Here is an 18,209-nt window from a genome sequence, read left to right as displayed (position 1 = left end):
ACAACTATGGGGTTACCCCGCTTCGGGTATTACCTTGGAAATTGACTTTTCCTATGGTATTTTGGTTGCTTATTAACAATTTAACGTTATTTTTTGTCAGTTGACTATAATTAATCTGTAGTTAACATCAGCACTAATATGTTTTTGTGTGCTGGACATCCTTGTATGTTATTGTGCATGCGCAGTGTTATAGGGGAGCTTTTTGTAAAAAATCTAGTTTCCTTCACCAGGGAGTCCGGAAGGCAGAGCTCCCCTGCTAAGTAAGGTTAGGTTAGGGTATGTTAGGTTAGTACAGTTCCTTTTATAATAGGTTTTCCTTAGCCAATCCCTTCTTGAAACATATGGCTCCCTGATGGCTTGCGAATGTGCGGAACCATTCCATAACAACAACATGGCAGTCTGGTCTTTTTCCCAATGATTTACCCCACCCAAAACCCTGTGTTCCCAACAATAAACAACACCACCTCCTTCATCAGCAACACTAAAAGTATAGGAAAAATCAATTTCGGAGGTAATAGCCCGAGCAGAGTTACTCTGTAATTTTACCTGGTTTTTCTGGGCAAAAATTTTTTGGGGGAGTGTAAAATTTCTTGGATCTTGTTATTTTTACTCATTACTGTACCAGTATAAAGTTATCTCAGGGGCTTTTTTTATGTCATTATATATAACAATCACTCAGCTGCAAAATGAATCAAACTGAGCAGTCTACTCGAAAATTGTCAGAGCTACACATCTTTGAAATGCCACCTATCACAGACGTAATTGTTTTGTAAGGGTCATGCGCGAATGAGTTGACAAGGTAGCACCTTACCTAACACACCTAACCTAATGCACCTGGTCCTTCACCTAATGCATGATATTAGTTTTAAAACATTCCATAAAATTACCTTAACCTCACCCAGAACTATCAGTAGGACTGATAGCTTCAGACTAGTCCACATCTTCCCTATGCCTAGATGCTGAAGGCCACTGGGTGTCAGACTGAGGAAGGTTAACCAGTGGTTTACGAACAAAACTGAACTTCATGTGGTGGAAGAGAACCTTCCATAACTTAGAAAAAAGTAACCGAGAAATTAATTTGCCGTTTTTTTCTTCATCTTCATAAATTTCACTGTACCACTACAAAACCATAGCCCAAGTGCCATCTTCCCTATATCTCGTGAAGGAATTGCACTTGGTAGTACAGAATTAGATCACACAAGTTCCCAAAGGTAAACAACAGTCCATCTGAGGAGCATGAAATTCAGCGTGGAATTTAACAACGCTGCCATGATATCTGCGAAGCATGAAAAATACAACTGAACCAAAGGCATTATGACTGTAAATTGAAACCGAAACCAGTTATTTCAAGGAACACATGATTTCCAAAATCCCATGAAATTTATAACATATCAACCACAGCATTTTATCACATAGCCATAGTTCCAACAGATGCTCCCTATATGTAATCGATGGTCACTCACATTGTAACGCTATCACAAAATCCCCACCCATTTCAGAGTAACGGACCCCTTTTTTTAGTGTGATTCAGTACATCTGTTGAAATGGTTCAGGAATAATTGGCTTGGCCAAAAAGATATTAATAAAATAATGATGTTCCTCGGTTCTCCTTTGATGGAAATCATAATTAGAAAATTAAATTCATTATGCACCGTTCAGCTCTGAAAAAACTTTGAAACAAGATGGTTTACTCTTGAAACATTCATATAACTTTCATTAAAAGCGTTATCACCCACCCACCCCTCCACCTTTGAAAAACAAAATGTTCATTTAGTTTTACAAATATTCAGTGAGTATCTCATTCAAGCTTTATTACCTCTTGGAAAAATCACTTGTGTGCCTGTTTATTTAGAGGTTGCAGAATATGTCAAAATTTTTTACATTTGGTGGACAATCTTGAATGTAAAATCCCAATATAAATGTCAAAGGTTAAATAATAAACATGCTGCTCCAATAAGTAATGAAGGTCATAGTACAGAAAAAAATAGCAAAATTAATAATATGAGCTTCTACTAACGTTTTAATGAGTAATTATTGTTCCCAAGAAAATAACTATATTGTAGCCAACAAAACTTGACTAAAAAAATGAAGTTAGAAACTTGAACTACCAAATAATGGCTGTATGTAGAAGGAAATAATTAATTAATTCACTTATAGTAGAATAAACCATCTTTTTTGTGATTTATGTAATTTGACGTTAACACTATTTATGTATAAATATTTTTTAATACAATGATAAACATATTTGTATATCAGTATATACTGTATTATAACTGTAAATACATTGTTTTTGTTCAGTATTTTATATTAATCTCATAACCTGTGTTTCGAGTTTGTATATTTGGTGTACAAACATTAGTGTAGACGAGAAAAATAAGTAAATTAACTTATTACCATAACTGACAACAACAAATGGTCTATTTCAGTGACGTTTTGTGTTCATTTCTTTCGTCTGGCAGCGTAGTCAGTGCTAGCCACTCGGACCACCCTTGTCTACGTCACAGTACATCGAACAGACCTTCCCTTTCGCTGGTTTCGGTAGGGGGCACCCTAATAGTGACTAAAAACAGTTATACACAATTTTCGGAGTCGTAGTAGCATGGATTTGTCCTCGAAACGGCTCCCTTACCGACTCACTAAACAAGGAAAAGGAATACAAAATTTAGCCCAAACGCTGGGACTTATGAGGTTATTCAACGTTGAAAAGGAAATTGAGAGTAAAAAGGTTTTCAAGATGTAACAGGACGAAAACCTCGCAGTTGCACTATGAAACAATTGTTAGGGTGGAAAGTGTGATGGAAGAAAGAGAACACAAACGGAGTGAAAGGGATTGTAGCTTGGGGCCGAAGAGACTCTGCAAAGAAGCTTAAGTAATGACAACAGTGCACCGAGTGAGGTGTACTGACGGCACTATTTTCCTACGGAGGACTCAATAAATATACCACTATACCTTATTGAGAGCACCAGAATGAGTGAAGTAGAATATGCCTCTTGGACCCTGCCCAGTTACCACAAATTTCCTGAAATAAAAATTTCTTGAATTAATACAGAGGTAGTTGACTTTAATATGCGCAGGTAAATAATATTATGTTTTGATATCTAATGCGCCATGCAAAGTACAGCTTATGCAAGACGTCTCCATAATTCGTAACATAAGAAACAAGACACAAAATAAGGGCAACTTTTTAAAATAATGGTAACGTACTTTGTAATCAGAAAAATGTAGACCCAAATACGTAATCAGAAAAATGTAGACCCAAATACGTACAAAAAAAAGTGTTATTAACTTTTACATCTCACATACTGTATGTAACTTCACAAAAACGTGTAGGTTTTTCAAAATATTAAGTGTGTTGGATACAATAAGATAAAGAAAAATGCAATTCTTAATTAGATTCATTGTGAAATGGGTTGTTTCACATTGGAAGGAACAAATGAATCGCGAAAATTGGTTTCGCAGTTTATGCAAATAAATCTCGATTAAACAGTTAATGAATTAAGAGATTTGTGGATTTTATTCCTCTATGATTAAACTTTGCTTTTCAGTCTTATATTCTGGACTTTTTCTTAACGGAAACTTTTTTTCAAACTCTTCATGACTAAAATTGATTACGTTTAAGTCAGACTGCAAGGCTTCTGAGATGGGAAGATTATCTCTCTCTCTCTCTCTCTCTCTCTCTCTCTCTCTCTCTCTCTCTCTCTCTCTCTCTCTCTTCTTACCTAGCACCTAGCGCACTTTACTATAAAAATGTTGTGGAGGTAAGTTGTTCTTTCAGGGGCCAATCAGACTTTGCCTTCAAACTGCTATAATGTAATAAACTCGTCTACTAATCGAGAGTATGAATGCAGAATTGAAATATGTTGAAAACTGTAATATAGCGGAGTTGCAAACACTGCGGAAATTGACAAAATTGCCTTCGGATTTTTCGTGTGCCAACTGGAACTTTCATTCTGACTGGGTATAACGCAGTATATTCGTTTAGTAATCAGACTGTTAATATGAAACTGCAATATATTAAAATTTGCTTACAATTCAATAATGTTACAGGCAATAAAAAATTGCCAAAATAGCGAGGCTATAGCCTCCGGAGTTTCTCAGGGGCCAACTGAACTTTTCCTTCAAACTGTGCATAATGCAGTCAGTGGAACTGCTGATCACGAATATGCTTGCAAAAGTTCAGTGTATTCTTTTTGCCTTTGATTTCAAGAGGGGTGTATAATGGAAACATATTTTGTCTGGAAGAATTTCCTGGAAATAAGTCTTTCTTACATATTTCTAAGTTTTAAAAAATTAATAAATATCAATATTAAAAATGCCAGCGTCACACATTGGCGATTCAAGACCGCGAACTTCGTAATTTGCTCAGGCATGATTCGTAACCGTGTCGCCGAGTTTAACGAAGTCCGCCAAGTGACGGCGGATGTGCAAGGCTGCACAGCACCTACGCGGTCGAGTCACGACGACTGTCAAAAGTCGCCATGTCATGTCGATGGACGCAACTGTGTTGTAATGTCATCACGACTGACGAGACGGCGTCAGCATGTGATTACGACAGACGTAGGCTAACTAGCAATGTCAACATGCGCCATCCAATATGACGTACGCCATGTACATGGCAATATTTTGACCACCTTTTTTTCCTTTTTGTTATTGTTCACTAATAATGCTACTGTAAATTCTTTTTGTACATTTTCAAGGTTATTATGAAAAGGCATTTTCACGACACATGACACTGCCATTGTGTCTGTTGGCACGGGCCGTAACTAAGTTGGGTATAAATCGTCATGCCTTCACGGACGTCGCCGTCCTGTAAAAACCGTTAAATGTGGGCATGGCCCACATTTTGATAACGGCTTCAATGGTTTCCCTGCCTGGTAGTGGCTTTGTAACTTATTAGTAGAGTATTCGGATCCTATAGATAACATTAATGGTAACTGACAAACTTGAGAAGAGAAGAAGCACTTCCTCCCGGGAGATCTCGGGTAGCGTGTGTGACTGCCACCGTTGAGTGGCCTTTCATATACATAACCAAAATTCACTTGAGAAAATGTTCATATTGAGAGTTAAAATCAATTGGTGTATCTCCTTAATATTATAATGAATCTCATCTCGTTCAGAAATCATGTTTTTTCTTCATTCATAAGTTGCTGTTTTCCTAATTCTGGAGAGCAAGCATTGTTTTGGCATAAGAGGATCGTTTTTGGAATAATGCTCCTGCTTTTCACGAAGAACCCATTCCGACTCTGAAGTGAATTTGAAGTTATACACACACACAATATATATATATATATATATATAATGCAAGTATTTTTATTACAAAAAAAAAAAAAAAACGTGAAATCACACCTTACCTGAAATGTTGAACGAGGTCTTGAATTGGAGGACAAGCAGATTCATAGTTAATTGCATGTCCATATCCATCCTCATAATAGTAAAGAAGATCTTCCCAGTATTCCAGAACCTGTATACGTATAGAGCAAGTTGAATTCGGCAGCAATATGCAAATATACACACACACACACACACACACACACACATATATATATATATATATATATATATATATATATATATGTGTGTGTGTGTGTGTGTGTGTATATATTATATAAAAGGAAATTTATAATCCTCTCTTTAACTTCCTAAGTCTCTTGAGAACTTAATTATTTAAATGGAAATGAAACACAATAGGATTTTTTCTTGTCTGTTTTTCTGTCAGTACTGCCAGTTATGCTAGTTTTATATATATATATATATATATATATATATATATATATATATATATATATATATATATATATATATAAACTAGCATAACTGGCAGTACTGACAGAAACAGACAAGAAAAATCCTATTGTGTTTCATTTCCGTTTAAATAATTAAGTTCTCAAGAGACTTAGGAAGTTAAAGAGAGGATTATAAATTTCCCTTTTTATACAAATAATTTGAGCGATTGCTTTGAAACTGAGGAAAACCTGAATGTATGACTGCTCAGATTTTTTTTATGCTTCACATTTTCAAATGAAAATCCATTCATTTCGCTTTTATGAGTAAGGGAATGGCTTTTCGCTATATGCGGGCTATTAGCGAATTATTTTTGCCACCGGGAAAGAGAAAAAAAATCAGCATTTCCTGATATGTATGAAAAACATTGACCAAATCCCGTGACCGAAAATATCCCATTCAGTCCACTCTAAAATAACCAAACCGTGTGACATACTAAAGGTAAATGTTTGCATACGTTATTTTTGTGAAGTTTGAGTGAAATTTTAAGCTATATTTCTACTTGAAAAGCGTAAGCAAGCTGGTCAAAGAGGGTAAACAGCAGTGAATTTAGGCTGAGATGGGATCAAACGTCTGAGTTTCATGTAAATCTTACTCTTTCCCTTTCAACAGACCAGCTGTCAAGGCATATATGGAATGAGAAATACTGAGCAAAATTACTTTTTACCATTTAAATTTACTTTCTTATTTTCTGTATTTACTTTTGTAGCCCAGGAACATTAGGTGAAATGATGGAAAAAAATGTAGAAAGCTGATTTTTTCAGGAATAATACTCCAAAACCTACTGAATTCAAATATGAAAAGACCCCAAAAATCCCCCTTGTGCTAAATGCATGAGGACCAAAAATCCAAGATGGCCGCTGCCTGTCAATTATAATAGGTGAAATGATGGGAAAAAATGTAGAAAGCTGATTTTTTCAGGAATAATACTCCAAAACCTACTGAATTCAAATATGTAAAGACCCCAAAAATCCCCCTTGTGCTAAATGCATGAGGACCAAAAATCCAAGATGGCCGCCACCTGTCAGTTATAATAGTGAATTTTTTTGTATTTCATGCAATGAGACAATAATTTCATCTTTTCTAGAGTGAAAAATGAATAACAAGTTTAACTTTGTTCGTGTTTCCAACTTAATTTATGTTTTTAGGTCTAAGGAAAAAGGCAAGAATCATATTCTATTACTTTTGTTTGTTGCAGGGTGCAGCGACGTTCCACTCTTAGCTGACAAATGATTGACACATACTTCCATGAATTAAATACTACTTGTCCAAATTGAAATTGTCAGTAATGTTTTCTTAGATCTAATATACTATATTTTATTTTCAGATTGAGTGAAGCATAATGGCTGATCAGGAAGTTTGCATTTTTTGCATAGCACCAATTGTTACAGATCGTAGTCTCCTGACAGAGAGAGGACTTGATAGCATTTTGTCAATAAGCTCTGAACTACAAGATGGAATTGACAAAAGAATACTTAAACAAAAAATGCCCATTCCAACACATTCACAGTGTAAGAATAAATACAGGAAACCATCCAATATCAAGAAACGTAAGCAAGAGGCAGCGATAGGCAAGGAAGAAGAAAAGAAGCATGTCTGCAGATCCAAAGTTCCCTCTTTTGACATCAAAACATGTTGTATTTATTGTGCAGAATACATAGACAATGATGGACTATCTAAGTTGCCAAAACATCGTCGTAGTGAAGTACACACTGCAGAAACAACAGAACTACGGTCTTCAATCACAACAAAGGCCATGGAGCGTGGTGATGGTTGGGGAGAAGAAGTACATATTCGGGTACAGAATGTTGGTGACCTTGTTGCCGCTGAAGCTGTATATCACCACAGCTGTCAAATTAGGTTTCATGGTGGTCGTGATTTGGAGAAGCACACCAATAAGGGTCGTCCCTGCGGGTCAGTGGACAATGAAAAGCAGGAAGCCTTTATGAGACTTTGTGAACACATAGACGCTAGTGATATCCATCAATACTCTATTACAGATTTACAAGAACTTATGGCAAAATCTGCTATGGAGGAAGACGTTTACACTAAGAAGCACCTTAAAGCAAAACTTCAAGCTCATTATGGTGATAGCCTCATTGTAAGTACTGACCATGGGAAGGAGACAATATATACATTTTTGGATAAAGGCAATAGGCTTCTCAGGGAAAGCTATAAAGATACTGGATTGACAGCTTGTGAAGTAATTGACATGGCAGCTACTCTAATTGAGGATCAAATGCGGTCTATCATCTATGACAATTCTCATTTCCCTAAATTCTCAGATTTGTTCAGTAGTGACAATATGGTTTCACAACTCTTGTTGCGCCTGTTATCACGTTTAGTAAAAAGCAGCAGGAGTGTTTGCCAGGTGATCAGCTTATCCCATGCTATAACTGCTGCAGCTCGCCCGAGATCATTTGTGTCCCCCATTCTCCTTGCAATATCAGTGTATATTAACTCTAAATTTGAGTCCCGTGAGCTTGTAGATTTACTTCATAGCATGAGTTTTGCGGATGATTATCGAGAAGTACTGAGGCTTTATGATGCACTACTACCAACAGAAGAGAAGCATTATGACTGGGAGGGTTCACTGATTAACTTTGTGTTTCATAATGCTGATTGCAATATTCGCACATTGACAGGTCATGATACTTGGCATGCCCTTGGTGGCATTGCTTGTGTCCCACCTGCAGGAGACTATGTTGAACCTGCACTGGAGCGCTCACCTAGGGTCAGGACTGCTGTAGACACAGGAAAGTTAGGTGAAATACCTCTTCTGCGGTACAATAAACCAGCTGTCCCCGGGCTCAAAAAGATTAAGATTGGTCAGCTACAGCCTCCAAATCCTGAACCCCCAGGTCTCAAGCTAGCAACCATGTTAGATAGCATGTGGTTATCAAGCTATTTTGTGGCTGATCCAACACGCTGTCCTGTGTGGGGTGGCTTTAACCAAACAGTGGTTACACAAGGAAACTTTGATATAAGCAGGATTGACATACTGCCCTTCATCAACCATGATCCAAGCCAACCTGGTACACTTTACTCTGCACTTTCATTTGTACAGCAGCTATCTGTAAGATATAACCTGGGTGTGTCATCTGTCACTTTTGACCAGCCTCTGTACAGCAAAGCAACTGAGATTGTTGAGTCATACCCTGACTTAACTAATGTGTTCATTAGACTAGGTGGGTTTCATCTAATTATGTCCTACATGGGGTCAGTTGGTCACATCATGAATGGAAGTGGTTTGAGAAACCAATGGGAAACTGTATATGCAAAAAACTCTGTGAATCACATGCTTACAGGGCACGCATATGCCCGTGCTTTGCGAGCCCACATGCTCTCAGCAGCTTCTATAATGTCAGAGATGTTGGATACACCACATTGTCTGAGTGGAGTAAACATAAGCAAGATTGAATCCCTGCTGGATATGCTGTTAAAACACACATGTCAACCAGATGACCTGGCTGCAGAACACACAATATCCCAATTGTGCCAGATAATTGAAGATCTTCAAGAGAATATATCCCTAAGCAGTAGAACTGGCAAACTATGGATAGAGTACATGAAAATGATTAGAATCCTACTGTTCTTCATTCGAGCAGAGAGAACCGGAGACTGGGAGCTACACTTGTACTGTATTGTGAAGATGATTCCAATTTTCCATGCTGGAGGTCACACTGCATATGCCAAATCAGCTCGTCTCTACCTTGACCAAATGAAGGAACTTCAGAGCATCATGAGTGAGTCCCAATATAAGAAGTTCACCTCAGAGGGGTACTGGACAATAAGAAGATCAGATAGGTTCTGGTGTGGGGTATTTACAGATCAGACTATAGAACAGATCCTGATGAGAATGCTCAAGGCAAGAGGAGGTATTGCTCATGGACGGGGTATAACAGCGAGCACACAAGCTAAAATGGTCCACATCCTACCCCAAACTGCTCCAATATGCGAATCTCTGGAATCATTCACTGGAACACAATCACTTACCAGTGATCAGCATAAAGACCTTCGTGCAACTACAACTGCAAGAGATGGTGCACATTTCAACAAGTTCAAGGCTTACTTATCACAGCATGCACCATTCTCATACAGTGGGGAAAACAAGGATAAGTTAGTCTGTATTGCTACTGGCGTAGTGGCCCCAGAAACTGCCAATGCTGATCTAGCCATAAAAGTTGGGGAGGAAGCTGCGAGCAGACTAACTGGAATCAGTTATACTGATGCGAAGCTCAAGAGAAATGATAAAGTAATATCTATTGCCATAGCAAATAACAGCGCAAAAATCCGTGGCCACCAAGTGGAAATTAACCCCATGTCACTCTTCATGCGTGTCACCTGTGATACAAAATCGTTCTGAGATGAAGGACCATCTAAAACATGAATTCAGCAGGCAACCACCATCAATATTTGAGAATGGTATAATGAGTAAAAATACCAAAAGTGTATTAGCCAATGCATTGAAAGCATATGTCAATCCAACCCCCATTGGTGATCTACAAAATCCACTTTATGTAGTCGATGGCGGTCACTTATTACAGAGTGTTATATGGCCAAATGATGGTACATATAAAGACATTATTGATAACTATTCAGGTTATGTTCTCAATAATTATGGCACAGGAGCAATCATTTGCTTCGATGGGTATAGTAACTCATATTTATCAACAAAGTTAGCAGAGCAAACTCGTCGTACGGCCGGCCAAAATGTGGCCCCAGATATCCTGTTTGAACTTGGCATGGCTGTAACTAATAGCCAACATTCATTCTTAGCCAATCGACAAAACAAAGCCAGATTCATTGTCGCTCTGATGGATGAATTGACCACTTTAGGTGTAACATGCCTTCAAAGTCAGGCAGATGCTGATTTCTTATCAGTGACACAGCAGTTGAGCATGCAGTCAGCACAGATCGTCCAGTAATCTTAGTTGGAAAGGACACAGACCTGTTAGTGATGCTACTTGACCGTGCTAAACGAAATCTTTACATGCAGTATGCACGGGATGCCGTTTATAGCATATATGACATCATGGAAGCTCGGCATCCAAATACCAGGAAGCATTTGCTGACCGCACATGCAATTACAGGGTGCGATACAGTGTCAGCTCTGTTTAAAGTAGGAAAAAGAAGGCCTTAAAGGTACTGGAACAGTATGACTGGCAGGCACTTGATTCATTCAAGAATGTTGATGCTACACATGACGAGATCGCAAGCGCAGGGGAAAGCTTCTTGCTCAAACTGTATAAAGGTGATGACACATCACCAGACCTTGATAGACTTCGATTTGTCCTATATATGCAGAAAATGAAAAAATCTGCTTGTACCTTCGAACTCGAGAGCCTTCCTCCAACTTCAGCAGCTGCAAAGTTTCATGCATACCGTGCTTACTTTGCAGTGCAGGAGTGGTTAGGCAATGTTAATAATCTACAACCTACTGATTGGGGATGAAAATACGAGAACAAGCTCATTCCGATTTGCACTGATAGACCTGTGGCTCCTGACCATATTTTACGCATGGTATCTTGCGGATGTAAGACAGGCTGTGGCAAGAAATGCAAATGTCGCAAAACTGGTTTGAACTGCTCGGAAATGTGCTCCTCATGCACTGGTATAACGTGCAATAATGCTTATCCTCTAGATGACAGTGATGACAATAATAATGAATTTCATTATTAACGTATTTGTCTAGAAAAGTGAAGTTTCGAATTTTTTTTCTTTTTAGGAATTTAAATTTTTGTTATATGTTTAATGCGATTCAAATGCATGTATATGTGGTGGTAAAAATGATCTTATCTTAAATCTCACTAAGTCACTATAGCAGGAGATTCATGTTTTGGAATCAGCCTAATTTTTGACAGGTACCTCTGCAATTTAACCTGTGATCTTGCGACTTTGAGACTTGAGTTAAGACCGTCTTTTTTATATTGGTACATCCCCTGAAGGCTAGTAACCTTAAATAATGATTACTATGTCATAAATGTATGCAGTTGTAAAAGGTTTGTTAAATTTCCAATGTATGTAGTCCTGGTAATTGAAATATTTGAAAACAAGATTTGTGATCTAAAACCTCTCTCTTTATATATTCCTGACATTTTTTTTTTAAGTAAAAGGCCAAGATTATATACCTAAAATATCTTATTCAGTTCTCATTCAAGAAACACATAAATCAGGTATTAATTGCACATAAGTGAGATTCGTATGAGAGATACGCTAATATTAGTGGAAATGGCGGCCATCTTGGATTTTGGGCTCTAACACAATTAGCACAAGGAGGATTTTTGGGGTCTTTGCAGATTTGAATCCAGCATGTCTTGGAGTATCATTACTGAAAAATTCAGCTTTCTACATTTTTTTCCATCTTGCCTTATAAATTTGGCTGATGTTCCTGGACTTCTGAAATCTCCTTCAGAATGATAAAATGTTTTAGAGTAAACAATTCCGTGATGATTACCTTACCCAATGGCACCACTGGACCTCGTTCTTGGCCTTAGCTCTAAATTCTTTAACCTTAAGAGAAATGAAGAAGTCTGAACTATAAATCTCGACAAATATGTAGCTGAATTCAAACAGTTTACCTTGAGATTTTCAGGAGTGAAAGCAGCACACCATGGGGACAAAGCAGCAGGATCCCAAGCCTTGTAATATCGGCACGCATCATACATGGTTTCAGCATCACCTATAAATATCCATAAGTAGTTTTGGTTCCTGGCAAAAATAACTTTGAAGTGACGTCCTTATAATATTTTGAAGAATGCGACAAGGAATAAGAATCACTAGCCTAAGAGGGTAATTAGAGAAACAAGTACATATTCACTGAATGTTTTTGGATTTGCGTTGATCCTTCAAAGTAAAAATCAGTTTGGTTTCTTACCGAATGTAATATTGATTCCCAGACGTCTTGTGGCTTCTTGAACAACCTTTGCGATTTCGGGACCTTCTTGAAACATCTTTGCCTCAATTGTAGCCTCTGGGTTATCATCAACTTCCTTTATATATTTACTGCAGAGGTCATAAAACTAGAGGCCCCCCCAAAAAAAGAAAAGAAGAGAGCTTCAGTCAAGAAAATTTACAATTGCCCTCAACAAATTATCTTATATACCTTATACCTTCATCACTCTGTACATTGTCTTACCACTGATTCAATATCAAGCTTTTTCTAGACAGAGCATCCGTATTAAGAGTACATACAACCATACAAGGAATCAGCAAAACAGCAAATTAAGTTACAAATAAAGAGAAAGTGTTTATACAGAATAACAAATTCTACCAGAGACAAATTAATTTGTCACATCAAGGTATGTTAATCTATAATATTTTCTACTTTTACTGTATTGTTAAGATGTGCCTGCCAGATCTTAAAATTCGGGAAAAGTTGCTCTTCACTGTCATATGTAGCTACTTGCGGAGCCGATGCAGAGTAGGGAGACAGGGGTAGGCGTGAGAAATCCTAACCTCCCATAGAATGCCGTATCCTGACCTAACCTGACCTTACCTTCCTAACCTAACTTAGGGCGCCGTACCCTGACCTTTCCGGGGGGCTTGGCCCCCCCCTGTAACCCCCCAAGTATCCTGTAACCCCCCAAGTATCACTAAATATCACTGTTTCCCTACTCTGCGTACTACCCTTATTTGCATTTTACTGTTATTTTGTGAATAGAATTTGGTGTGATTTTTATGAATTTGCGTTGTCACGCCAAGCACTAGGGCACTCTGAAAAGAGTTTAGTGGTTGGGCAGCGAGATAAAGTGATCCAGAAAAACAGCGGAGGAGTTTTTAGGTAACCTTGCGTAAAATTCACTGCACTGAATTTCAAACAATGAAACCGCAGCTAACAAAATAAGAACTTGAAAGTACATGCACTGACATTATTTTATTCCTGGCCTATACTATATATAATTCCCCTTTTCAGAGAGAACCGACTGACCTTGATGACTGGATCTGGATCAAGAGGTTCCGGGATATAAATTGTATCTCCGGTCTCTCCAAAAAGTCCTCTGGCATAAGCCCTGGCACTAGCCTTTGTCCTCTGGGAGGCCGTGTGACGAAACTGAAGGAAACAGAAGCAACAGATTTATTCTTGACAATTTTGAAACATGTTTACCTATCAAGTCACTCAGGCATTTGCGTGTGGTCTCTAAACTATGCTTGCACTGCAAACGAAACTGACTGATTTGTGTAAGAGGTTAAATTTGATCTACAAAGCCCTTGTACTCAAGTTTTTATAAGCATATTTAACAAGTATATGTTTATTCGAATGGTCAGATCTAATAAGCATATATGCATTCAAGAGCCATCTGTACTTCATAAATAAATGCACTGATTTGTAACATGCACTAGATGGTTTTTTATATATTTGACGGTTTCTTAAAAGCCATACAAACCTTGAATGATTCGTTGGAAAACGAATAATCTAAGAGAGTTGGTAAGGCCAATTTATACCTTGCAGCAAGTTCTTGCAATTCCTGTTCTCCCTCTGGGGCGAGGATCGATGCCCAGGAGACGTTTAAAACACCCAGAGACCAACTCTGCAGATTAGATAAATCTTCGGGGCACAGTTCACCTGTAAAATGTAATCATACGGTACTCCCTGGGTTCTTTTCCACGTGAGGGAGGCTATGCAATTAACACAAAATTTTCGGATATTCATTGAATCCTAAGTGTATTTAGAAGCACATGCAATGGGTGATGATAGGATGCGAGAATGAGCGAGTCATAGAGCAGATGAAGTAAATAAGATAAAAGACTGCATACAAAAGATTTGGAATAGAAGAGGAGGGTCCACGGTAACCACGGGGATTATTGAGCCAACTCTCAGTTATGAAAGTGAAGTGTAGATGTAACATGCTGAGGAAAAATAAAGGAATGAAAGTGCTGAAGCTAACTGCATTTACATTATATGTGAGGTACGAAGAACTCAAAGGCTGAGGAGTGCAGAGATACTTAGGTGTGGTAAAAGTTGAAAGAATTTAAAAGATGATTCACAATGTTTGGAAGTGAATTGGTTGAGCGGAGAAAATTGAGAACGATAGGCTAGTTAAAATTAACTACAGTAAAGATGAAGTGACAGATTTTTGGAATGGAAATACCTTTATATACATGAAGAGAGAGAGAGAGTGTGTGTTTGAAAGAGAGGCAAATGGTACAATGCTTATCAGAAAGGGATTCGACGTGATGTTGATAAGCCCTCTAAGAAACTGCTAATATTGAAAATCTTGACATTTCCTCTGTTTTCCCGAAGTCACTGACCTTTCCCGGCATCACTGGCTTCGAGGATAAGCTTCTGCAGGCGTGGGAGTTCCGCTTCAAATTGTACGATGTCGCTGTCGCCAGCGTATCGAGTGCCATGACGACAAATATGCCAGGCTTGCACGGCCTCACAACCTTTGGTTATTGAAATAAGTTATGAGAAACATTACCAATAATCCACTGCTTTGTAACACTGGGAATGCGTTCTGTATTCTAGTAAAAAAAAATAACTATGATAATGATCGAATTAATAGAAAAAAGAAAAGCCTACAAGATACCAAAGGATAACACAGGGAGGTGGAAAACAATTTAGAAGAGTGGACATTAAATAATTTTAATATGATCAAAATCTTATACGACACAAGTATAGGACAAATGCATGATTGGTTGCATGGTAATCAATGCACAAACAGTATTCGTGCATTTTGTTAATAGATTATGTTGGGTCTAATGCTAGGCAGGATCAGGAAATGATACTCAGCATGGTTTCGTATCTTCATTGCAAGTAACTCACAGCGGAAGTACAGATAGCTCGTGACGTGGACAATGACGTCACTTATATGGGCGGCGCTTAGGCGCTGCTAGCAGGTTCATCAGCTAACACATCTTACAGATTACTATATAAATGCCATACTCTGTTCGTTATAAATAAAGAAACAAGTATATTCTATGCTCGTAAATAAGTGGATGTCTTACATCTACGCACATATGCAACGCATTTATATACATACATACATACATACATACATACATACATACATACATACATACATACATACATATATATATATATATATATATATATATATATATATATATATATGTATATATATATATATATATATATATATATATATATATATATATATATATATATATATATATATATATATATATTCATATGTGCTAGATGTAAGACATGCACTTACTGTATTTGAGCATAGAATATACTTGTTTCTTTATTTATAACGAACAGAGTATGGCATTTATATAGTAATCTATTATTAAAATGCAGGAATACTGTTTGTTATATGGGTGTGTGCGTTATGTGCATACATAGATGTACACACACACACATATATACACACATATCTATTGTATAATATATTTAAACAATACTGAAAAACAGACTTTCTTTCCGAACCTTCAGGAACAAGCGCCTCAGGGCTGAAGCTTCCTCTTGAGAAGATGTAAGGAGTCTTCGAGGAGAACATCACATAAGGACCAGGGTCTTCGGCCAGACAGTAAGGATCCCCGTATAAATCCAGATCAGCCGTTGATGACTGAAACTGCCAGACCAATACCCAGGCGAATATTTTCAGTAGCAAAGCCACTTCCATCTGTTTAGAAATCAGTATCGTTTTTGTAATTATCGGTGGGGACCCATATTGGAAATATATTGGTTTTCACTGATTTGTTTTTATACACAAGAATAATTCTTTATTGTTAGGTATTGCACACACACACACACATACATACATACACACACACACACACATATATCATATATATATATATATATATATATATATATATATATATATATATATATATATATATATTATATATATATATATATATATATATATATATATATATATATATATATATATATATATATATAATATAATATTGAATAAACATACTAGCAGTGAAAACAGCAGATGGATTAGTATTAATAATAACTGACAATGGTAGTAAGGCTGATCCTTAACGTGCAATGCATCTACACTGAACGTGATAACAGTAATGATAAAAATAATGATTAATGTCCTCCTAAGCCCTAACCGCATACTGAATCCCAGTGTGGAAGGGTTTCGAGGTGTAAGTGGCAAACATACCAAAAAAAATATTTCAGAAGTTTGAAAGTACATTGCGTGCGGCCGTTGACAATGTTAACGATTAACATATAATGGAATATGACAAACGTAACTTCACTACTTTAGATTATCGTTTTAGTATTAGCAGGACTACTAACAAGTGACGACCTTTTTTTACCGATATCTGGAAGAAAAACCATTTCTTCCACTTTGAATTCAGCATCCAGCGATAAACACCTTTAATATATACAGAATGAAAGTGTTTGCATTAAGTAACAGGTGCGTTACAACACACAAGGTTTAGCAAGTCCGTCACTACTACTCGCACTTACCTTTGGATTTGTCCCTGGACGAAGGGCACCTGCTGTTCACCAACGCTGCTAAGCGCAGACTAACAATAAATTCCGGCTCCTAGATAGAAGGCCTTCAGTCTGACAGATGGGGGGAACTTATCTCTTGGAACGGACAAATGTTGTATAACAGGTAGGCGTGTCAAACTGCTTCATTTTCTCGTTTTTTTTTTTTTTTTTTTTTTTGTCTGCCCAGGCGTATCCCCTGGTCATGGTTGTTTACCGTCCTTTTCATATGGTTCAGAAAAACACCAACTGTGACTCATGCGGATACCCTGTGCGGTTATATCCTGTCCCTTATATACCGTCGGGGCTACCTGCTTGTTCCGTGTTGTTGTTTGTTGTTGTTGTCGTTTATTGAATCAACAATGCACATGCTTCTGAAAGAATAGAGTTTATTTTTTCATAATTCACTGCAGTGTGAGATGGAAAACAAAGATAAACTTATAAAGACACGTCAATCTGTTGTGCATTGTGGGATAAAAATTTCTCGCATACACTCATCTTCATCCGAAGAGAATACTCGTATATAGACTTGCATGAAATTGCAGTTCTAAAATCAGGAGCGTTTCGCAGATTTTATCTCACATATCCGCTTTACAATCTCGTTACCTTTATCAGCCACCTCGTCCTTCCTCCCCTCCCCACCTCCCTCTCTCGTCTAGAGCTAACAAGAAATATTGCCTCATTTCCCCGCATCCCAAGTACATAGCGATCTATATCACCGCCCTCACATTCTAGCAAAAAAAGAAGAAAAAAAAAATTTCATCTCATGGTTTTTCTTCCCAAATACCTAGCATCCATATTGTTTCATGAATTCTAATGACCACACGCAATGAACCAATAACTTGCAATCTATCTGAATTCGACGTGTATAATTTGAACGCATGAGTTCCAATATAGTGTTATTATTCGTGGCGGTGTATTAGTTATAGCGATGACTCTTCCTCCTAACCCAATTTCGAATCCTGATGTGGAAGGAGAGGTTCCTCCTGAATTTTCCAA

At 37.5% G+C, this 18,209-nt stretch overlaps 1 protein-coding gene across 1 annotated transcript in view; it reads right to left on the bottom strand.

The window, feature by feature from the left end:
* LOC136828744 (multiple inositol polyphosphate phosphatase 1-like) overlaps nt 1-17,501 on the bottom strand; it is a 48,255-nt gene extending 30,754 nt beyond the window's left edge. Inside the window, exons 1-9 of the mRNA XM_067086950.1 lie at nt 17,187-17,501; nt 16,179-16,374; nt 15,035-15,169; nt 14,170-14,348; nt 13,713-13,835; nt 12,660-12,804; nt 12,364-12,464; nt 5,353-5,462; nt 2,951-3,020 (exon numbers count right to left, since the gene is read on the bottom strand). Coding sequence (XP_066943051.1) covers nt 2,951-3,020; nt 5,353-5,462; nt 12,364-12,464; nt 12,660-12,804; nt 13,713-13,835; nt 14,170-14,348; nt 15,035-15,169; nt 16,179-16,374 — 1,059 coding nt within the window. The 5' untranslated portion in view covers nt 17,187-17,501. The remainder of the gene's footprint in view (nt 1-2,950; nt 3,021-5,352; nt 5,463-12,363; nt 12,465-12,659; nt 12,805-13,712; nt 13,836-14,169; nt 14,349-15,034; nt 15,170-16,178; nt 16,375-17,186) is intronic.
* Nucleotides 17,502-18,209: the final 708 nt, after the last annotated feature.

Source organism: Macrobrachium rosenbergii, chromosome 43, assembly GCF_040412425.1.
Source record: "Macrobrachium rosenbergii isolate ZJJX-2024 chromosome 43, ASM4041242v1, whole genome shotgun sequence".
Classification (NCBI taxonomy): Eukaryota; Metazoa; Arthropoda; class Malacostraca; order Decapoda; family Palaemonidae; genus Macrobrachium; species Macrobrachium rosenbergii.
The sequence above is the reverse complement of the archived record's forward strand: the minus strand, read 5'-3'. Positions and strand labels throughout refer to the sequence as shown.